Genomic DNA, 22720 nt, shown 5'->3' with positions numbered 1-22720 from the left:
TGGGAAAAATAGCAACATTGCACAACCGACGGGAGTGAACCCACGACCTCCAACTTCATGTGCGCGTGCCTCCCCGCTAAACTAAACTCCTTGTTTTGAATTTTTTTATGCATGTTACATACTAGTTATATGTAATTATAATGTAGTTATAATGTAATTATATTAAGTTGTACTATAGTTACATTTGAAAATTTTTCAATAAAAGAAACTTAAGGCGGTTTTTAGAATGTTTCGTTCATGCATTGTATTGCTTAAGCCTTCTAAACCTAGGTAACGAGTGCTTCGTTGAATTCTGGTTCCTTATGCGTCTAATTTGGTTTTATTTATTAAATATGCATCTCTTTTGATTTATTAATATGAGTTTGCTTTGGTCGAATTGTGAATTAGTACAAGTTGATTTTTAAAATGTTTAGAATTTAACATTTTAATAATTTTAGATTTCTTTCACTATTTTCACTTCTGGCCCTCTTTGCATAATTTAATAGGCTAAAATTATCTTTAAGAATCAACCTTTAAAATTCCAAAACTTTACAATATAACTTTCTTTATCGTATCTTATATATTCTTTACCTTTATATTAAAAAGCGTACCTATAATTTATAAACCAGTTTCTCCACTTATAATCGAAAACATATCGCCGCCCCAGTTCCATCAAATTCACTACGTCGCCAATTTTTTTCTCTTCATTATGAAAACAAATCAAGAGTGAATTTAAGTTTAGCTTACGAAATAAATCGTGGAACAAGAAAAACAACCCAAACACGCCCAAGGTCAGTGCTGTAATTTCTCTTTCCTGATCCGACCGGTCGCAGGCGCAGCGCACGTCTCCTCCTCCTTGCGACCTCGTCGAGTCCACCACCAACCTCGCCGCCGCTGCTACAGCCGTCGTCTCCCACCGCACGCCCCGCCCCGCCCCCCACCCATCGCCGGCGACGCGGATCCCTCCTCGACGGTGCGCCCGCCTGAGCAGCCGTGCTATACCTCTGTCGGGGGCATATTCCCCGCCGGCGCAGCAAGCTGAGCGGAGAGGAGGATGCCGAAGCGGACGACGCACACGTACTCCAGCGAGGACGCCCTGCCGGAGGGGCCCGAGTCCGACCTCTTCGTCTACTACTGCAAGCACTGCGCCTCCCACGTCCTCATCACCGGTCAGCTTCTTTCCCCCTCCCTCCTGTTCGTTTCCCCTTTTGGGGAATTCCCCTTCTTGTTCGCCCAAGAGCTCAGGTTGCTAAATTTTACCAGATCCGTGTTACTCTTCTGGATTAGTTCTATGTTACACTAGTATACAGCTCAGCATTCAGTGGGAAATCTTTAGGTGTAGTTTTGATCTAATCATTGCGAATTACTCACAAGCATGAGCAGCACAGGCACAGCGAGCATAGGATTTCACCTTCTAGAGAATTCATGTTCTTTGTGTGGGTTCTAGCTTGCAGATTTTCACGCTTGCTTATATTACAACGATGAACGAACAAATCTGGTCTTGTTTCTCTGCATATAGTATATGTTGTTTACAAGTATACTTGAAACCACCTACCATTTTGGGATCAAATAAAATTGTTATGTATGCATACCAATTGTTGTTTGATAAGAACTGTAGACCTGTTTCTGTAGCAAACTTGTGATATAGGCCCACATACAGTAGTGCATTTATCCGAGCTCACCAGAATCAGTTTTTAGTGTTCTGCATGGTGTGTTGGTATTGTTTTGTACAACAGAATGTGGGAGTCAGAAAACCAGAGGCTGGGCTATCCATGTAGATTAGTCTCCTATTTCTACGAAGGAATTATTCATTGATGTTAGTGGTTATTTTGTCTTTTACCCTAGGCCTTGCTTGTGAACTTTTGTTCAATCTGAATGTCTTATGTTAATCTCCATTTCATGAAACTTGTCCAGAATTAAACCAAAAAACTTTAGAGATGCAGAGTGTTTGCAAGGGTGACTGCGTATTGTATTCTTCCTTTGGTTAGTGATTTGGGTAGATTTTGCTGTTATGCTATTGACTGGAATCTGAGCCCTAATCCTAAAGATATGCCATTTGAAGATGATTGTTACGTAAACAAGTGAAATTAGGTCTGTTTTGCACGACATAATGATCTAATTGATAGCAAGTAGGTTACATGGGACCAATTATAGTGCTTCAGTTCTGCTAGGTCAGCAGCATACTTGGTAGTCTATGATAATTCTTGTTTTTTGGCAGCTCTAATCCACCAGAAAAATTTTCGAATTTCATTTGAACCCTGTTTGGTAAATGGGCTAAAACCTCTTTGGAATTAACTACACTAGATGTCCGGGGAACAACCATGTTAAGTTATTAGGCTCTTCATATCTTTTATCTATTCCTTTTGATTCAGCTCAATAACTGACTCAGAAGTTGAATCTAATCCTTCAATCATGCCAACAACAATGTGGTGGATTTGGGTTCTGTTTCCTGATTTTCGTTTCTTAGAGAATTAGCCAAAGCTACTATCTGCAAGCCTACCACCTTGTTATATGAATGCCATTTGTAACTGTTGCAACTCTATCTTCAACTGGAGGGATTGTGCTTTATGACATATTGAGTCATTCTATTTAGTTGCTAACCTGCCAAAGGATATTTGGGATCACAAAATTAATTGCCGTGCTATATAATGCTCACCATTTTTTAAGTTTAAGGAACATGATTTTGTATTTAGTATCTATTGTTGAGACTGTAACTGTCTGGAAATTTCCCCATTCTGATGTGTTTATTCTAAAGATACCCAATTGCAGAAAATGCCAAAGAGGAAGACTGACAGAGCACATGTACTAGACAAGAAAAAACATCTCTCAAGGCTAAATGTGAAGGAGGCAGGAAAGGTCCTGTTGAAACGGTATATTAGTCATCCTATGAATCTTTTCTTAGTCTTAGAGGAAAACACCATTCAGTTTCTTAGATATTCTTGCATTATTTATAGATATTAAGTGGCTGTTTGGTTGGTTACCTGGGACATGCCTGAGATGGACCTGAACTTCTGATAAATATTCCTGGCCTTAGTTTGTGAGGATTGTTGGAGATTGTACTCGAGTGAAGAATAGAAAAGCAAAATCACATTTTTCGGTAGAGAAAGTTAAAATTTAGAATACACAATACAGTTTAAAACATACCAAATACTAGAATAACATCCTTTGCCTCAAAAAATAAAGGAGAAGAAAAAACGTCTGGAACTCTGGATTAGCTTGGTCCCATCCTACCACAAGAGATAATGCTGATGAGCTGAACCTGTCTGTATATTGACTATGCCATGGCAGCGATCGCTTCTCAATAGATCTAGTGTCACTCTGGCTGGGTTCTACATGGCCTGTACCATGCCTCTGCTTCCAGGCTTTTGAGCTCAGGCTGCCACCAACAGATCTTATGTTATGTGTACCGTGATTGTAATCTTCTTCATATTGAGTTCAACTCCTGGTGATTACTCATCCAATTATCAGGTATTATGAACTGCAAAATTCAGTGCTACAAGTTCTTTTCTAGAAGAAAGCACAGTACTGCTTCTTAACACAGTGTGTCTGTGCACAGTTTTGCCTGACTTAACACCATAACAATAGATTTTGTTGCACACATTCTCCCTTCATTAATTTCTTAACTTCTAAACTTTTATAGGCATTCTGTTTTGTCATCACCATTTACAATTTTCATCACCATTTACAATTCTTATATGCCATATCTGGATCATTTTGGTTAATATAATTACTAGGTTGCACTCCAAACTTTGATGATTCTCTAATGTATGCAGGGGAGAAGGGAAGCTTGAAAAGCAGTTCCGTATGAGTTGTTTGGGATGCGGCCTTTTCGTTTGTTACCGATCAGAAGAGGAGTTGGAGCTAGCTCCATTCATATATGTTGTTGATGGAGCACTAAGCTCAGTGGCGGCTGAAACAAATCCACATGTATTACCAATTTACCATGAGCCATGTGAACTATATCATTAGTCCTTTTAGTCTATTATTCCATGTTCTAAGCTAACAACACTTTGAAATGGCAGGATGCACCTGTACCACCTTGCATCACACAATTGGAAGGTGGCCTTGTCCAAGTAGCCATTGAGGTTGAAGACCGGGCACAACGGTCAGCAATAACAAGTATGTTGTGTTGATCTAACTGGAAGGAAGTCATACTTAAAATACTACTTGCTAAGTTTATGATAAATAATGCTAGATAAGCCTTGAAAGTTTTCAACACACTGGACAATTCAATGTTAAATTGCTTTTCTTTTTCACTTGCCCAACACATTCTGGTGACAAAACTGTATTTACTTTAAGGAGTGAATGCTGATGATGTTCGAGTAACAGTTGCTGCTCCTGCTGCTCGAGGGGAAGCAAACAACGAACTACTAGAGTTCATGGGCAAGGTGATTTTCTCTTATGGTACCTTTATTGGGAACATGTTATCTTATTGAATTCCACTTTCGTAGGATGTTCATCTACTTTGAGACATGTAAAAATGTGTTAATGTTTCACAATAAGCATTCTGACCCTCTGATGCGAACAAGTTCATGCTATGAATCAGGTTCTTGGCTTAAGACTCAGTCAGATGACCCTTCAAAGAGGATGGAATAATAAGTCGAAGCTTCTGATTGTGAGTCATTGCTACAAAGTATTTTCTTTTCATTTGTTATTGTTTCACACTTATTCTTTGACAAAATACGTTATCTTATTTAGGTTGAAGATTTGTCAGCACGGCAAGTGTATGAGAAGCTCCTAGAAGCTGTCCAGCCTTAAATTTGTGGCAGCTCCTAACGGAGCAGAAGCAGAGGAGGTTTTGAAACATTGCTGGATTCATTAGCTTATCGGAGTTGCATTGTTTCGGTTGTAAACGTGAGTGAACATAGTCTAAGATGACCGTGATGTAACGCTGTCTCTGTGTACCCTTCTTAGTTGTGATACAAACTGTACATCTTTATAACAATCCTGCAACGTTTTTTTTTTTGGGTGACCAATTTCGAGTCCAAAGCTTATGGTTACTCTGATTATTTTTGTACATATATCATTTCATGTTTCCTCTCGAATGTAATCCATTTTACAGCTCATCGTTCAATAGGATCCGTAGGCCAGATATGTTGTCTTCTTGTCGCTTGTAAGTAGCCGTTGGTCTTTATTCCATGAAGTATTTATGCGTTGCTTCCAAAAGCAAGGAAACATGGCAACATTCTCACCCCTCTTGTGGCTCTCAAAATGTTGCTTTAACCGCTATTTTCCTTATTGTGATAGTTCAGATTTAGAAAACCTCTTAATAAATTAGCCAAGTTCAAAATAATTTAAACTAAAATTTGTTTTAATTTTTTACAAAATGTCCAAATTTTATCAACGAGACCGCTGAGAGCAGTAACCAAAACTGGGCATAATACTTTGGTATTGCAAGTTGAGAGTCACGTTATATTTGATATTGCAGCTGTGATTCAAGCTTAACATCATGATAAGATCAAAAGTAATCTTATTTCTTCTGGCAAAACCGGTTTTATGGGCCTTTACATATGCTTGCTGGGATTTAAGAGTGATGTTTGTGGGCTTATTATTGAACTCCTTCCTTATTAGGATTTTTCACATAGCGCGTCCATGTGTTATTCCGTTCGATTCCACACTGTTGATGCGAAAAACACACACTGGCCTGGAAGATCTGCTTAACTTCAGTGCAGGTCCAAAATCTTGCTTTTAGGTTCGTGAGCGTGCCAGTTGATTTGATCCTACAATTAACAAGAATGAAAGACAAGAAAACCGCGGGTAAATCCATAAACGATAGCCGATCGGCTAGTTGTCGATGACATATCATTTATCTTCGAGCCGATGTCATATTGGAATCGATTGGCAGTCATTAGTAAATAAGATAAGACTAAATCTACTCGATCGACTGTAGATATTAACATATAATCCCTACTACGATACATATTTAAACTAAGTGATTGGGATAGATCGGTCGCCATGTCGAGACAGTATAAATCACTTAAGTCAAAATATATAATAAAGTACTAATTATATATATGTTTATAGCATAGCCGATCAAATAAATCTAGCATGTACCGGCTAATACTCCGATATCACTCTATATTAAGATATCAAAAACAAGCAGAATATATTAAACGAGAAGCCTAATATACCTTAATGCAATAAGATCTTAATATAAAGGGCAGATTTAGCATATCATTCGAGCATATGAGATATAAAATAACTAAATCAGGTAAGATCGGCTGAAACCCCAATGCTATCTCCCTCAATGATCATAAAACAAGCTAGATATCATAATTATTGATATTACTTAATAGATCGAACTCAACCGATGCAGCATTAAGTATAAAAACAAGTATAAGATCTAGGCAAGATGATGAAAATTTCTAAGAGATGGTAGATACACGATATAATCTAAACTAATAACAAGATATAACTCTACCGATTGCTTCCTAACAGTAAGAATCAGCCGATAATAAGTTATATAGCGCAACTAACAAAGATTACGAAGTGTATATGATAACTCGACGAATTACATAAATAAGATTAGATTGTCATAAAGATGGAAGCACTAATCCCGAGAACGCAAGCCGCCATGACAAGTTTACCTTTAGTAGAAGATCGAATTGATGCAGCTCAATCTCAAAGCAAGAACTCGTTGAAATAGAACGAAAGTAAAAAGGGTGGCGATGCGCCAAAAGTGTATTGATCTGATGTTAATTGATTACATGAGTTCGGGTCATATTTATACCCGAGATACAAAATATGTCCTTGCCGGACACGACTCTTATCTCTAACAAACTCCAAGATACCATAAGTCTTTGTGGCAGACTTTTGCCCAAACATATCTCTAAGGAAATTACATAACTGTTGATGTAAAAACACGAGGCCTAGGAGATCTGCTTAACTCCAGTGCAGGTCCAAAAGCTTGCCTTTAGGTGTGTGAGCGTGCCAGTTGATTTGATCCTGCAATCAACAAGAAATGAAGACAAAGAAACCATGGCTAAATCCATAAATAATAGCCGATCGGCTAGTTGCCGATGACGTATCATTTATCTCTGGGCCGATGTCATATGTGAATTGATCGGCAATCACGAACGAATAAGAAAGAATTGAATCTACTCGATCGACTGTAGATATTAATAATATATAATCCTTGTTAACAATAACATCCTAATTAATAGATACAATTGCCTTATTCAGAGCTTTATCTCTATCGTGGCAATCCCTGTGAAGCACGTCAATCGATTCTAGAAACAGCCCCGAAGCCATCTTCGTTAGAATCGGCTATACCAACTCCATCGGCTGTATCGGCTGTCCTCTATCCGATTCATCTCAGCCGATGCAGACTCCAGCCGATGCATACTCTGTTCTTCGAATCTAACTCTTTGCCGAATCCGCTTCGATTCCAATGTCAAACCTAGCTCATATCTTTACCAAATTTGATCGTTTAACACATGCCACATACGTGTGGCCCGTAGCCTAGTGAGAAACGTCGAGCAAAAAATGGGACACCCTTTCTCCGGGCGAAACACGATATAGGGAGAGAGGCGTCCGACCGCACTATAGAGGTCGTATCCTCATTGCTAGTTGTCTTCCATCTGTGTCGACTTATTTAGTAAACTCTTCTATTTAATACCAGATAATACTATGAGACTTGTGCTCTTTTAGGTTCTGGGTCCTAGCTAGTAGGCGAGGCCCCACAAATCCTTGGACATGTTTGGGGGAGCTTTTAGCTGCTAGCCTGCTACAACTTCTCCTAGAATCGGAAGCTGCCCTAAACAGTTCAGTTTTTAGGGCATGTTTGGTTGGAGGGGCTACCTTCACTTTAGTCCCTAAAGTCCCAAACAGGGATAACTAAAAGGGACTAAAATTGCATTAGTCCATTAGTCCCTATGGGAGAAGCTTATAGGGACTAAAGTTGCTTCTTTCCACTTGCTGCCCCCATGCACAACCCTATCTTGTATGGTTTCAGGGGTAACATGGTATTTATACAGTGCAATTAATGACCTTTAGTCCATTTTAGTCCCTCCATCCAAACAGACACGGACTAAAGTTTTTAGTCCTAGGACTAAAGGATCCAAACACCCTCTTAGTTCAGATTTTGAGAAATGTAGTTGTAGAATTCAGAAAATAAAATAGAAGCAAAATACAGAAAATAAAATAGAAGCTAGAAGCTAAAAAGCTAGCTGCCAACCAACTAAGAGCTTATTTGGAGGAGCTTCTAGTAGCTGCAGCTTCTCCTAGAATCTCCAATTGCTAGAAGCTCCCCCAAACTGTCCAGTTTTTTACCCAGATTCTGAGAATTTGTAGTTGTAGAATCTGGAAAATGAACTAGAAGCCAGAACTTCTACCAGCTAGCTTCTTCGCAGCTGCTTCTTAAGCTCCCAAACAAGCCCTTAATTCTCAGTATCAGATGGGCTATAGCTCGCACCCTTTCTCTCTCTAGCAACCAGAGCACGGGGAATTTAACTATTTGCCAATTTTAGGTTTGCCACTTATCCAAATGCCCCTCTTAGGTTCGAACATAATAATTTGCCACTGGAGAGAGATGATTTCTTAACTATTTGCCACTTTTGTCTACGTGGCGTGCCATCTTGGCGTACCCGCGTGGAAAGCAGCGTGGATCCTACCCGTTAGCCCCTCTCATCTCCTTCTTCTCCACCTCCGGCCTTTCGTAGCCACGCCCCGCCGGCAAGGGGACGGCGGCGGCTATGCCCACGAGCTGCTCCGCGCATGCGACCGCAACCGCGATGGCCGCGTCGGCTACGACGACTTCCGTAGGTAAATGGACGACAAGGAGCTGGAGCTGATCTACCGCATCTTCTGCTGCTTCATCCGTCCTCCTAAATCAATGCGATGCTAAATGTGCTTCATGTTTAGTTGTGAGACCTTTAATCATGATAGAGTTGCTCGAGCAAATGTGGCACACGGTATTGACAAATTGACATGCAGTAAGCCTAGGCTTTGTGATTTTCCGATGTAATTTAGTTGTGCAACTTTGCTTTCTAGTTCACCTTCGCATGTTGCTAGCACTAGAAGCTACATTGGGTCCCATGGAAGTCGAAGAGTATGCAATGCATGCTTTATGAAATGGCTAATAAGTTGCATATTATTAGTAGATACCTTCTTCCGGAGATGGCGGACGTGGCTACGACGGCCGGAGGTGGAGAAGAAGGAGAGGAGAAGGGCTTACGGGTGGGGTTGAGGCTGCTTTCCATGCGGACACGCCACGATGGCACGCCACGTAGGCAAAAGTTGTCAAATAGTTAAGAAATCATCTCTCTCCAGTAGCAAATTATTAAGCGCAAACCTAAAAGGGATATTTGGATAAGTGGCAAACCTAAAAGTGGCAAATAGTTAAATTCCCCCCAGAGCACACCTGCACGGTTGCATCCCTGGTTTCCTGGCGGACTCCAAAAACCCTTCCTCAAACCCTCGCCCCCACAACGCCCCGCGACAGGAGGAAGAAGGTGAGGACAGCTGATCTGATCCCCCATCCTCCCCGTCCAACCCCCGAGATTTGCTTCTTCGGATCCATATCCAAACCTCCTCTTCGGCTCCCTCCAACCCTTTCACGAATTTCGCAGGGGGCGTATGGTTCAATAATTAGTTTTTTTTGGGCAGCTTCTCGTCTGATTTTGTTCCTGGTGACTGAAAGCAGCAGAGAAGCAGATAGGCTCGCGGTGAGCCATGGGAGAAGGCGGAGACGGGAGGTCCTTCAATTTTCTTCAAGTTCTGTTTGGTATTAAGTTTTTCTCCCCCTCTTTACTGTGTGATTGAACTCGAGATCCACTTGGAACACTGGATGATTCTTCATGCATGCTTTGTTTTGGATAGTGCTGCGTGTATTTTTTTTTTTGGGGGGGGGGGTGGGGGGTGGGGGGTGGGGTAAGCATTAGTTCTTGCTGTGCTCAGGGAATGTGTAAACATTGGATGATTCAATTAGCAGGAACGAAAAGTTATAGTAGTACATCTGGTTTAGTCAAGCTTATATAGCCTTTTCAATTTCAGAGGGTGTAATAGCTGGAGGTGCTGCCGGTGTTGTTGTTGAGACAGCTCTGTATCCTATTGATACAATAAAAACCAGGCTTCAGGTATGTTAACTGCATATGGTATTCTCTTAATGTGCAATTTGTTCATTAGGTGTCTCCAAAAATCGTGCTCCCAAAACTCTTTCGAACCAATGTTTACATATTGCCACATTGTCCATCTTGATCTAATTGCTCTTGAACTAACAATGTACTGAGCTTCCTTTCAGTGCCTACACCTTTCATCTTATGAAAACACTAAATGTTCTTATCACGATTTTCCTAGTAACTCATAAGATCGTAATTGTATTTTGTGCTTTTGTGAGAAAGTTCTCTCTTTTCTATAGGCTGCGAAAGGTGGAAGTAAAATTCAATGGAAAGGCTTGTATGCTGGGTTAGGTGGAAATATTGCTGGTGTTCTCCCGTGAGTATATAGTGAATAATAATAGGTTTCCTGTGCTAGTCCAGAATTGGAGAATCAATTATCAATATTGCCTGTTGGCATCTGTTTTAAGCTGCCAGATGTTAATTTTGATCCACACTGCGTCTTTTCACTTCTATACCACATTAACATAAATACTAAATAATATTTTTTATTTAAGATCTGTTTTCCATGGTTGACCTGTCCTCCAAATAGGTATTGCTATATGTACTTGACCAGATTATCCGAGTTCTCATTATTTATCATTGTTTTGCAACTATTGTTTTGCTTATGTGTTTTGACTAGCCAAATCTATTTTTTACCTACAGGGCTTCTGCAATCTTTATAGGAGTGTATGAACCAACCAAAAGAAAACTGCTAGAAATGTTTCCTGAAAATTTGAGTGCTGTGGCTCATTTGGTAAGTTAACACACAGACATATTCAAAGTAATTTTATTTACTTCTGAAGTTAATGGAATATACTAGTGAAAATTGTTAAGAGGTTTTCTGCAATAAAGTCATGCTGCTGTCCCTTGTCTGAATTATGCTACAGACTGCAGGGGCAATTGGAGGTGCTGCATCTTCTCTTATTCGTGTTCCCACAGAGGTCTGCACATCTTCTGTTAGTACTTCATAATTCCTTGCATTGTTCATGTTTAAATTATATTTCACTGAGTTTAGGTGGTTAAACAAAGGATGCAAATGAGTCAATTCAAGACTGCACCTGATGCTGTTCGCCTTATTATCCGTAAAGAAGGATTCAAAGGTCTTTATGCTGTATGTATCTTTGAGTTTATACTATACCACTTCCCTATGTTTATGTTTTGCTCAGCCAATGCTTACTCTTGCTACATTTGATTTTTAGGGCTATGGTTCCTTTCTGTTGCGAGATCTACCATTTGATGCTATTCAGTTTTGCATATATGAGCAACTTCGAATAGGCTATAAACTGGCGGTATTTATCTCATTTATCCCTATTCTATAGGCGTAAGCCTCTTCTCATTCTGATGTAAATTTGACTATCAATTATGTTTCTATGAAAATGCCTGCCTGACAATCTCAGAGGCTGCACAGTGCCAGCTCTGGCTATTTCTCACATTAGTGACTCCCGTCTTTCTGCCATATGTCCAACACACCGATTTAGGTCATTTGATTTGTACAGATATTGTGTTTGTTAGGCATCTTCAGCCACTCACTGGCTCACAAAATCACAATGATTCAGAGTTCACAACTTATAACATTACTCCTCTTCTCATTGTCATTTAAGTTGCTTTACTGTGGTTATCATGACTTGGCTTTGGAAGATATGGTGTTTTTCCTTTTCAACTAAAACTGAACTAGGAAAGTTATCTTTACTACTACCTCCGTCCCAAAATATAGCAATTTGTAGCTATGTATCTGGATATAACCTTGTCCAGATACATAGCCAAAAGTTATGTTTTGAGATGGAGGGAGTAACTATTATTATTCCATAGCAACCATAACTGAAATCATCTGGGATTTTTTCCCTATTTTTTGTGTAAAACTGTCATAATTTACTTATCCTTTGTCTGTCTAATGATTTGTGCATTCAGGCAAAGCGAGACTTGAAAGACGGAGAGAATGCACTTATTGGTGCTTTCGCTGGTACACCCAAATTATCATTTCCTATTAACTTTCTAATTGTTCTCATAATCTCACCTGACAGCTGATTGTCTGAACATATGAGCATCTACCGGCCTTTTCCTGTATACACTAAACAGTTAAACTTATGTACGTACTACTGTATAGGGTGGTGCCAAATTTTATTTTTATGCACACCGAGCTGAGACTTGAGAGAACAGAAAGGGTGGTGGGTGGGTGGTGCCCGTATGCTTAAACTGAATGCTTCCTTAATCTTAATACCTGTCATGCTAATTTGAGTTTGGCTTTGTTAAAGCTCTCCTGCTACACATCTGTTTTGAATATCTTTACTTGACCCATTTCATATTGTCAGGCGCAATTACTGGGGCTATAACAACACCCCTCGATGTTTTGAAGACAAGATTGATGGTTCAGGTAGATATTCTAATGAGATCTTCAAAGATTTTTTCTTTGCATCACTGCTTATTTAAACATTCTGATGTTTATTTCAATTCGCAGGGACAAGCAAACCAATATAGGGGAATCATAAGCTGTGCTCAAACAATTCTACGAGAGGAAGGTGCTGGTGCTTTTTTGAAGGTAAATTATCCTTGTCAAATAGAAAATTTTATCATTTTAGGTAGGACAGGCAGACGCTAAAATATCATGTCTGAATACTTTACCTTGGGATATGTTTCTGGCCTGATAAAGCAAATATTGGAGTAACAAACTGAAGCTTAGTTCTGTTGGTGTGCATTTGCTTGATATTACTCTGCTGGCAGGGTATTGAGCCAAGGGTATTATGGATTGGCATTGGTGGATCCATCTTCTTTGGTGTTTTGGAGAAAACGAAGTCAATTCTAGCTGAGAGGAACAGCCGTAAAGTACGAATACTATGAAAGGGGGATGATTTTGCGTAGATGCTGCTATTTTCCCAGGATGTCTACTGATATGTGTGCTCGATCAATTAATTTTAGGAGCTCCGATTCACATCCTTGTCAATCCCATCCGAATCTTGTATTTTGCTAGAGCATTACATGGGGTTAAAGTTATAATTTCTGAATTTCTTTTCGTCTGGCTAGCTTGTTTTGTACTTGAGCTAAAAAGATAATTTTCTGGAAGCGAAATGCTTCTGTTCAAACGGATGATCTGTTGTCATTGCAAAAAAGAGAAGTTCATTAGGATAGTTTACTGCACCCATTGTCCAAAATTATAGGGCGCTGTTTGGTATAGCTCTAGATGCTGGATTTTTGGAGTTGGGGGTACTTTTAGCTCTAAAAATTCATAGATCTGGATCCGTGATTACGTTGATAACATTTAGATGAATTATTTTATTCTTATTTAAACTAAAATATAAAATTTTAAACTACTTTAATTTAACTGGCAAAGTTCAAATTTAGCGTGGATTTGAGATCTGGAGCTATGCCAAATAAAATCTAGGTATCTTTAGCATTTAAAATTTATCCTAAAATATAACTATTTCTCACTCTAATTTCAACCAATTATAACCATTTATTTAATTTTCATCTGCAAGGTGATGAAAGAAACACCAAACTTAAATAGTAGCGTATGTTACAACTGACAGATGTACCGAACTTTAGTGCTGAGCTTGGAAAACATCAGAGTTATTCATAGCATCACCAGTCAAATTGTCATGCCATCTCACCGAAATAGGGTTGAAGACGATAGGCAATAGAAAAGGAGAGCGCTTGAAGCTTGGGCATATTGAATGGAAAATATAGGATGATAGATCTTTCCATTCTCTGTATAGCACTGATAATTTCACACAGCTTAACTAATGCATTAATTATTTGAGAGGATAAAAATGAATATACAATAAATAGGGAATGTCTCATATGCATCTTAGACACACTAGTTGAGTACATTTCTCATGCATCATGTACAAGCTACCACTAATAAGAAAGAATTGAATTCAATAGCACTTTACATGCAGGTACACCCCCCTCTCATCATGTCCCAACTCAAATTCATTTAGGGCTTATTCGGTTGATCTCTTAAGAAAATGATCGGGGTAGATAAGGTATGAAATTAAATCCGCTGAATTTTTTCTTAGAGGAGGGAGGGATTAACCGCACAAGCCCTGAGAAAACACCCACACCTATCAATGTATGCACCTCCCTGGCACCCTCCATGAGAAGTAGTCCATGTTCCCGGCAGCAACCCTTTCCTTATACGTCTTCCAATCGTCGAGCACATTCCTCAGATCGAAGAGCTTGTTGTGCAGCCCAACGCAGCAGTTGGCGTGCATGGTGACAACCCTGCCGAGGTCCTTGCCGTGCTGGCAGAACCCGCCGAAGTGGCCCGTGTCGAGGAACCGCACGGTGGCGCCGACGTGCGGCGGCACGCCTTCCTTGACGATCCGGTCGAACACGAACTGCTCGTGCTTCCCCGGGAACCGCGCCCGCGACGACTGCCAGTGCTCGTAGAACCTGACGGTGCTGGCGCTGGATCTGACGTACAGGAGGCCGCCGTTGGGGTAGTTCCCTGGTGAGGTTGGGTCGCCGACGAAGAAGTCGGAGGACATCACCACCTGTGCATCCGGGGATAGGTGCGGGAAGGGGCTCCGAAACCACAGGATGTCCACGTCCTATATATTGTTCAATGCCAACAAAATTAGTTCAAGATCATCTTTGAGGTGTAATAGACTTTACCATTAGAAAAACAATATACACACCAGTTGAGGTTTCAACTAGAAAGAATGTGTAAAGTGTGCTAGTACCAAAGTTTCACATGAATGAAAAATATTTAGCCAGACAACAAAATAACATGTATGTAGAAAATTTTAGTTAAACACCCCCTTTTTTAATTTACTTGAAATTTCTTTTTGTTGTCCACAACCACAATATATATGAATTTTGAAATTACATTGAGGTATGTCTTGAAAATATATGATTATTTATGACGACAAATCAAAAAGGCATGGAAAGTATGTCAGGAATGACAAGTGAAAAATATACAAAGGAGAAAAAGATGTATGTGCTCTGCTCGTCAGTATTGATTGGCCAGTGCTATTTCAGTTTTGATTAATTTTAAAATGGTTAGACTATGATGATAGAAAGCTTAATGTTCATATTTAGAATAGAGATACAAACCTGGATACATGATACGGCATATTTTTTACTATTTATCAATCTTTTTAGGGAAATAGCTATACTTAGGACGCCATATTTATAAGCCCTCATTAAATCCTTTTACACTCTAAATTATCTACACCTAGGTTTCAATATTTACATTATATTTTTTAACACACAATATATTAAAGATTTAGGATTAAAAGTAATTCATTATATATTTGAAAGAAGAGAGAGGAGAGTTCTTCTTTCAAATATTTAAGAGATAAAAGTATGCTAGTAAGCAATCACATAGTCAAATGACTGAAATTAACTGAAAAATTTGACGTCATTTTTAGCAAATCCTTTCTTCTTAAAAAGGAAAACAAGTGATGAAAGTTTTAAGTATAAATAACATATATCTGTTGATAATTAATTAAGGAGTACTCCACTATTTAACAATGGAGAAATTAAATAAATACATATTAACCATACCGTGAAGAGGAAGCTGAAGCCGAGCTCGAGGATGGTCTGCTGGAACCTGTTCCTCCTCCACATCATCTCCAGGTAGTCGCCCTTCATGTACGACTGCTCGGCGGCGAAGTCCATCCCGTCGACCCTGAACCAGTAGCAGAATTGGTGGACGGCGTTGCACCGCTCGAACGCCCTCCCGTCCATGGCCACCACCAGCAGGTGCCGCACAAGGTGCTCCGTGCCCTCGCCGTGCCGGAAGCTCTCCAGGAACAGGTCCAGGAACGACCCCGGAGCCGCCCACGCCTCGTTGATCGCCGTCATCAGCACCGTCTTGTCCGGCGTCGCCGCTCGCCGGAGCAGCTCGCCCAGGTCCTGCTGCTGCCGCTGGGGCGGCGACGATGGCGTCTCCTTCTGCTTCCCAATTAAACGTTATTCAAGGAAAGGAGGATTTATTTGAAGGAATTTTGTTGGCCTTAGCTTCTGTTGAAGCAATGACTGGATTTTATCTATTATCTATTTTATTTAAAATTCTTTGGAAATTAATTGAATAAATTCTTGTAAAATCCACCAAGTTTCTTGTATTTCGAAATGAGCCAGTAAAGCAGTTGAATCCCTAGAAAATTAACTTCAGGTACTAAATTGACCCTGAGTAAAAGTTCATGGATCATATTGGTTATTCACCCTTTATATAAACTAGGAAGTTAGCCCGCGCATTCGCACGGGCATGTATTATATATAGTTTGTGTTTCCATAATATAAATCGGAAAGGAATATCGCACAGATGCACGGGCATCTTATTTGTTATTAAAAAATGCTAAAAGGAATTATACATCACTATATATGTATATACTGTAAGAGAATTTAGATTATCCTACAATAGAAAAAGAAATATATTTACCGTAAAATAGACGGTAGATTTTAGTATACTACTGATGTGATAAGAATATCTCTTATATTTCAATAAAAGTCCATTTGTCCTGGTAATATATAAACCGGTTGTTTGTCACCGCTACTTACTATCATTGTTTTAAGATCGAGTTAGGTGCACTTTTTAATAAATGAAACTGTATTAGTATCACTAAAACAAATGACACATTATTAATATACTAAAAAAATCATCTACCTACATAACCCGGTGTTCATAACTTATTTTCACATCTATGTATAAATAGTCTAAATATACCTTATATATCTACCAAATAATACAATAACACCGTTAAAAACATGAATGCCTCTTTAATGGATGAAGTCAACTGTATCTGCCAACTAAGGCTTTCGTATGTAATGCCTTGAAACATATGGGTCCCGCGTCGATGTAGCCATACCCCTAAAAACCATCCTAGAGTACAATTTCAACGCTTAGTTCAATATCGTTACAATCACAAATGATTATATGGTAATTATGTCACTTTAGTTACATTGCCTATGGTGGCCTTTCATGGACACCACCTTAACACAACCATGTACATGCCTATGCAATATTTACAATGGTATAGCAAGTACTGCACCCTGCATTGAAGGACAAAGAGGGACATAAAGGAGGAGGTGATGAAAATGTTTTTTTTTTAAGTTTTGAGTCGATTTGTGGTAGAGAATAGGCAAAATGTGTATATGAAGTTAGTAATAAGTACTTCTCAAATTTTAATAGAATACATACAATATTATGTTTTTCAAATGAGTGGGGTTAATCATTCAACACTACTTAATAAAAACTATAGCTAAAGAGACGTACCACCATGAAAATATGCAAAACACCTTATCATTATTTATATTTTGATAAAGACTTATACTTTAGCGGTAGATTTGTTTCCATCATATGTTGTTTTCAACTATATGAGACTCATTTACTAATTCTAAGAATGTACTTATTTTCACAAACTTATTTACACCAACTAATTCGCTAGAGTGCACTTACAGTTAGGTTTAGCGGTGTATAACATTTGTCCATCAATTATACCCGGTATATTAGAATTTTTATCAACCATAAAAAATATACCATAAGTAGTTTTATGCTTATTTTATTGTATTATTCATGTTTTGCCAATACTACTTGGCAAATACGTAATTCTCGTGATGAATTAAGGGTTGTATTATAGCAAAATAACTGTTTAAAATCTTATTTACTATATATCGAGAAAAGTCCTTATATGCCATTGAATGTTCACCGGTTTTCTCATATGCCATTGAAAATTTGCTATTCCCGTATATCGCACTAAATGATTTTTTTCATTTCCTCATATGCCATCCACGTTATCTGACTATTTTAGTTGGCATGGAAAGTAAGAAATTACCCTTAGCTTTCTTTTCCCTTCTTTTGTCTTAGTTTTCTTACCACGAACAAAAAAAGGTGATGCATTTTTTTGATGTTATTCAACTAATGTCGGTATCATGAAGTTACTTACTACCATGGTGAGACTAAATTAAGCACTTAACCTTTGCGAATAAATTAGGCACACAATCAGTTTGCTAAGCCGAGAGATTATTTTTTTTCTAAACTGAATGCTTACATCCAATTAGATACATTAGATTTGGACTAATTAAATTATTGTTCTTAGTGCGATTTAAAAAAGAATACAAACTATTTCTTTCTATAATCTATAAATAAACTATAAAAATGGAAGAGAAATAAAACTTTGCATCCAGTCATTGGTAAATTGGTTGTGTGTTGAATCAATAATGATTGCTAAAGTTACTCATAGTTTTAACTGCAACACATCCTGATTTGTTCTTTACATAGCAGGAAAGGGAGTCCAGGGGCAATTTTGTCATTTTTCAAAAAAACTAACACTATTTCTACTCTTGGGTGACGTGGATGGCATATAGGTGAGCGAAAATTTCGTTTGATGGCATGTACGGGAATAGCTAATTTACGATGGCATATAAGGAAACCAGTGAACTTTTAGTGGCATATAAGGAATATCTATCTATCAAAGTATGCATCTCACTCCTCAAATAGCAATAAAAAAGTTTTGAAAAATTTCAGATACTTATAGAATCTCAATCTCAGCCAAGATAAACTTCAAAAGATCCACTTAAAAATTAACCAAATCTAAATTCTGTTATTTTATTATCACTGGGTAAACTTTAATTTATTTTCTCATAAATCTATTAATTGTGCTTCTCACAGCTCAAATAAGAAAAGTTTTGAAAATTCGAAATACTTTGAGAATTTCATTCTCTCCCGAAATTAAATAAACCTGAATAGATCGATATACTTAAAAAACAATGTTAGGTTTTGTTATTTTAATTTTTACATATGTAGATTCAAATTAACGGTGTATAGTTGTCAAGTGATATTTGACACCATAAAATTTGATATGAAATTATTTGAAACATTATGATCGCATTTGCTATTACATGTTGGCGTCATTTGTCATAATATATTTATCACTACAATAAGTTTACGATTAAGTTTAACTGTGCATATCTGTATAGTATTATTTTTAATAACATCATAGATTAAAGGCTATTGACCACAAATCAGTGCCGGCACTGATGATTTTTCCTTATTAGTATATCTATCCCATTCTAATGTATATGTATAGGGGTGAAAATGGGGTGGGTATTTCCCACTCGCCTGCCCGGTCACACTACTTCGGGACAAATTCGAGTACCCGGGACTTTTTTGGCGGATATGAGATCGGGTTCGGGAATGTAGTATCCGATGGATATGGATTATCCGGTAAAAAATCCGGGTATTACCCGGATAATTATATAGATATTACACTATAATGTTTTTGTGAGGTACTTTTTGGTATTATTTATTGGTTATACTATGATGTATTGTACCCTATTTATTTCCTAAGGTCCTAATGACCTAATATAATAGTATTATGTGATATATGGAATTGTTAAATAGTGATTGCCTATATGATATATAAGATTGTTGCTTCGACTTGATATCGGAATAAATATCCGTAACGGATAGTGTACGTATCTATTTTGGTATGTATTCGTTCCGTATTTTTTTCCGACATTATCCGAGTTTCTATCCGTATTCGGCACTATCCGTTATCCGTGTCCGACCCGATTCCAATTATAAAATATGGGTTAGGATATGGAGAGGGTGAGATCCTACCGAACCCGACCCGTTTTCACCCCTATATATGTGTGCATGTTTTCTTTTTATTTTTTGGCTTTATCTTTTTCTCGATCGTATATGGTGCAGGTATTTAAGTTTTTTTTTTCCAGGTGGGAGACGATCGTACGACGTAAGCACGTTATGTTTTTTTTAGATAGATATTAGCACCATGGGAATTTTAAGATCTCTAATCCAATGTTTAAAATAACGGGTCCACTAATTTAATTGAAAATAGCGTTTGCAGGACATTTAACAGATTTTTAGTATATAATAGATTTCTAGGATTTCTGTAATTTATGTAAGAGCCACGCAGAGGTGTAAAGGCATGTGTACAAAGTTTAATGCACTTTTAGTATATAATAGATAGATTTGGAAGAACATTCATTGAATATTTATTATACATGTTAATTTAACTAAACATATTTATATTTGTGAAGTAATATATTTTATTTTTATATTGTAGAAAATCATATTTTAAAGACCATTGATTTTTTTATGAATGTATGCTTTTCCTGTCTTTAATGTACATGTGTATTTTTTTTCTTCCAGTGAAGATTAGGAAAGCTTTATCGTTTTGTTTTCACAATCATGTACGTTTGTACGTACGGAAAATACAACAGTAACATTTGCATCGTACAAATACGTACGGACAGTAGTAGCGCTTGTACGTTATAAACATGAGGAATATTATTTTTCAATAATAGATCCAATCTAATGGTGTAAAATAATGGGTCCACCAATTTTAGTGAAAATCGACGGTGAGATTAGATTGTGCCACGTGGCGACTTAGGAGCGTTTGTAGGAGTGCCACGTGGTGGCTTAGGAGCGTTTATAGGAAGTTTAATGGACTTTTAGTATATAAAGATAGATAGATAGATAGATATAAATTAGCTCAAAGTTGACTTAGTACAAAAGTCAAAAGTGGTTGAATTCATAGTTAGTAAATTGGTCAACTCATTGTAGATCAAATGAAGGAATGAGCATGCATGCAAGGAATATAAAAAAGTTTATGATCCAGGGTTATGTGGTGCGGTATATATTCAGCAAAACTGAGGAACATGCATGGAAATTTATTGGGACACAGAAGGAATATTTTTCTTCATTTAATCAGTAAAACTAATGATCACTCAATAATTAGCATAATGTACTGATTATTGGGCCAACTAGCTTCCTTCACATGCTAATAGCTGGTATAACCCTCTACGTTGACATCCAATGTATTCGGTATTTTTCACATGGATGAATTCTTGGGTCCAGAATGTTGTCAACCTACAACATACTTTTCTAGCTAGTAAGGTTTTGTTTGTGCTAATCTAATCTGGTGCAGAGTATCTTCGAGCCAGGCTTATCACCATCTTGTACTATAATTCTTTTTTCTATTTCAATATTATATGAAATGAAGACAATAATTTAACTGTTAAGCGACTTCGTTTCTGAACTGTACACCCCCAAGTTGTTGAATTGATCACCCATCATCGATCTTTGACAAGAAAAAAAAGCATAATTAAATGAAGTACCAACTTGATGGTAGGTGGTCCTTCAATTAGGGAAATGGAGACAGCTAAATAATTTCTTGAACTTGATGATAAAGCTAGCTACATCACCTTGCCTCTAAAGCAATTGACTATTTCAACTAGTATATTCCGTAATTACAAATATGACTTTGTCAATTAGCCATGTGTCAGATGGTCAAGTGGTGACGAAATGGAAGTCGCCAATGTGGACCAATTAACTAGTGATTAACAAATCGCCATGTTATATCTGTTAGATTGATAGCCACCATCCTTATAGTAATATGAATTGTTTAGCTAACCCAAATTACAACATTTACAATGCATGCAAGTGATCGATTAAGCAATCTTGAAGTGCGTAATTAATTGGGTATGAATCAGTACTTCAGTATGAACAAAGCAAGCCAAAACACACAAGAAATTAAGCGAACAGTTAATTTTTTCATGTGCTAATTGTTTCGTTTAAATCTTTTTTTTTTAAAAAAAACAGCTGCATATAGATTTTCTTTTTGAAAGCAAGGAGACGAAAGGCAAACTAAACGGACCTGTTGGCTTGTGGGCATCACGATCCTTCGCTGGTTTTGCTGCTGCTCTACCGAGCCGCCGCCATGGCCGCTGCGCGAAGCCGCTTCGTCCTTGGTCTGCTTCTCCTCTCTTGGAGCAACCACTTCCTCTTCTTGCCTCCCCGGGCGGCCGGTCCCCTGCTCGGCGTCGACGACCCTCGTGGCCGGCGTGACGGTGGCGGTCCCCTGCTCCTGCGCATGCGCCCAGCGCGGCGGCGAGGATTTTGGAGGCCCGTCGCCGAGGTCGCGGCAGACGGAGGTGTAGAGCAGGAAGAAGACCGTGGCGAGGGCCGCGCCGAGCAGGAGCGAGGTGGCCGACTTCGTCATGGCCGGCCCTGCCACCGCGCGCGCCGCCAGAACTGAAGTGCGAGCGAGCGAGCGATCGAGAATCACGGGCAGCTCAGCTAAGACCAAGAAGGAAGGAAGAAGACGGCCGGTTGCTCTGTGGCGGCGGCGTATGACACATCACAGCAGCATGGGAAGGTAAGGTTGCTTGCGCGCGCGGGCCGGGGTGGCGGCGAGAGCGAAGGAATGGGAATTATTGGGGGAGAGGAGGTCGCCGTCGTGTTTGGTTGGTTGCGGTGCGAGAGGGAGGCCTCGTGTGGAAGTGGCCGGTTTGGATTGCGCTGTCCCTCGCGCCGCGGCGGAGAAAAGGGAAAATTTCACGGTAGGTAGGTGCGCGCGTTGGCGTCTAGTAGCCAAGTAGCCACCTCGCCTCCCCATCGAGCCTGCCCTGGTGATAGGGAATCTGATCTGACCCCGGGTGTGGGTGGGGTCGGTTTGGCCATACCCTCCCTCCTACTGTTATATTATTATGAAACTTATTGTATCATGTTATTCCGGTGCTAAACTATTAGGACATCTCCGAGATCTTACGCGACGCCGCTGACGTGGTATGCTATATAGACCCTCCCTGACGTGGCATTAACTTTAATCCTTAAAATTGTGCATATTATGACTCAAGTGATGATGATGCCTCTTTCGATGAAAAAGGAAGCAGTGCTGAGT

General features: G+C 38.9%; 3 protein-coding genes across 6 annotated transcripts; 2 read left to right on the top strand and 1 right to left on the bottom strand.

Annotated features, from left to right (window-relative positions):
- The first annotated feature begins 776 nt into the window (after positions 1–776).
- LOC4342960 (UPF0235 protein At5g63440) lies at positions 777–4955 on the top strand. 2 transcript variants are annotated; one of them, XM_015789163.3, is made up of 7 exons: positions 777–1148; positions 2749–2849; positions 3753–3906; positions 4002–4098; positions 4279–4367; positions 4526–4594; positions 4678–4955. In XM_015789163.3, exons 2-7 carry the CDS (start codon positions 2752–2754, stop codon positions 4735–4737), a joined length of 567 nt encoding a protein of 188 aa, XP_015644649.1. In that variant the 5' UTR covers positions 777–1148; positions 2749–2751; the 3' UTR covers positions 4738–4955. The 2 variants fall into 2 exon arrangements, with proteins under 2 accessions (XP_015644649.1, XP_015644648.1); XM_015789162.3 differs by having other exon boundaries at positions 2735–2849.
- Positions 4956–9350: 4395 nt separating this feature from the next.
- On the top strand, positions 9351–13160 carry LOC4342959 (S-adenosylmethionine carrier 1, chloroplastic/mitochondrial). Of its 3 annotated transcripts, none has more exons than XM_015789874.3 (12): positions 9351–9431; positions 9586–9703; positions 9973–10055; positions 10337–10413; positions 10740–10830; positions 10964–11017; positions 11092–11187; positions 11276–11365; positions 11985–12036; positions 12386–12447; positions 12532–12612; positions 12795–13160. In XM_015789874.3, exons 2-12 carry the CDS (start codon positions 9652–9654, stop codon positions 12909–12911), a joined length of 855 nt encoding a protein of 284 aa, XP_015645360.1. In that variant the 5' UTR covers positions 9351–9431; positions 9586–9651; the 3' UTR covers positions 12912–13160. The 3 variants fall into 3 exon arrangements, with proteins under 3 accessions (XP_015645360.1, XP_015645361.1, XP_025882658.1); XM_015789875.3 differs by having other exon boundaries at positions 9549–9703; XM_026026873.2 differs by having other exon boundaries at positions 9351–9703.
- A 632-nt stretch (positions 13161–13792) lies between these two features.
- Positions 13793–22335, bottom strand: LOC4342958 (uncharacterized protein At4g15970). The gene is made up of 3 exons (XM_015791805.3): positions 21695–22335; positions 15579–15968; positions 13793–14620 (listed from the first exon to the last, which is right to left on the bottom strand). The coding sequence occupies exons 1-3, from the start codon at positions 22037–22039 to the stop codon at positions 14135–14137; spliced, it is 1221 nt and encodes a 406-aa protein (XP_015647291.1). The 5' UTR covers positions 22040–22335; the 3' UTR covers positions 13793–14134.
- Positions 22336–22720: the final 385 nt, after the last annotated feature.

This window comes from Oryza sativa, chromosome 7 (genome assembly GCF_034140825.1).
Source record: "Oryza sativa Japonica Group chromosome 7, ASM3414082v1".
NCBI classification, from domain to species: domain Eukaryota; kingdom Viridiplantae; phylum Streptophyta; class Magnoliopsida; order Poales; family Poaceae; genus Oryza; species Oryza sativa.
This window is presented reverse-complemented; position numbering and strand designations above follow the sequence as displayed.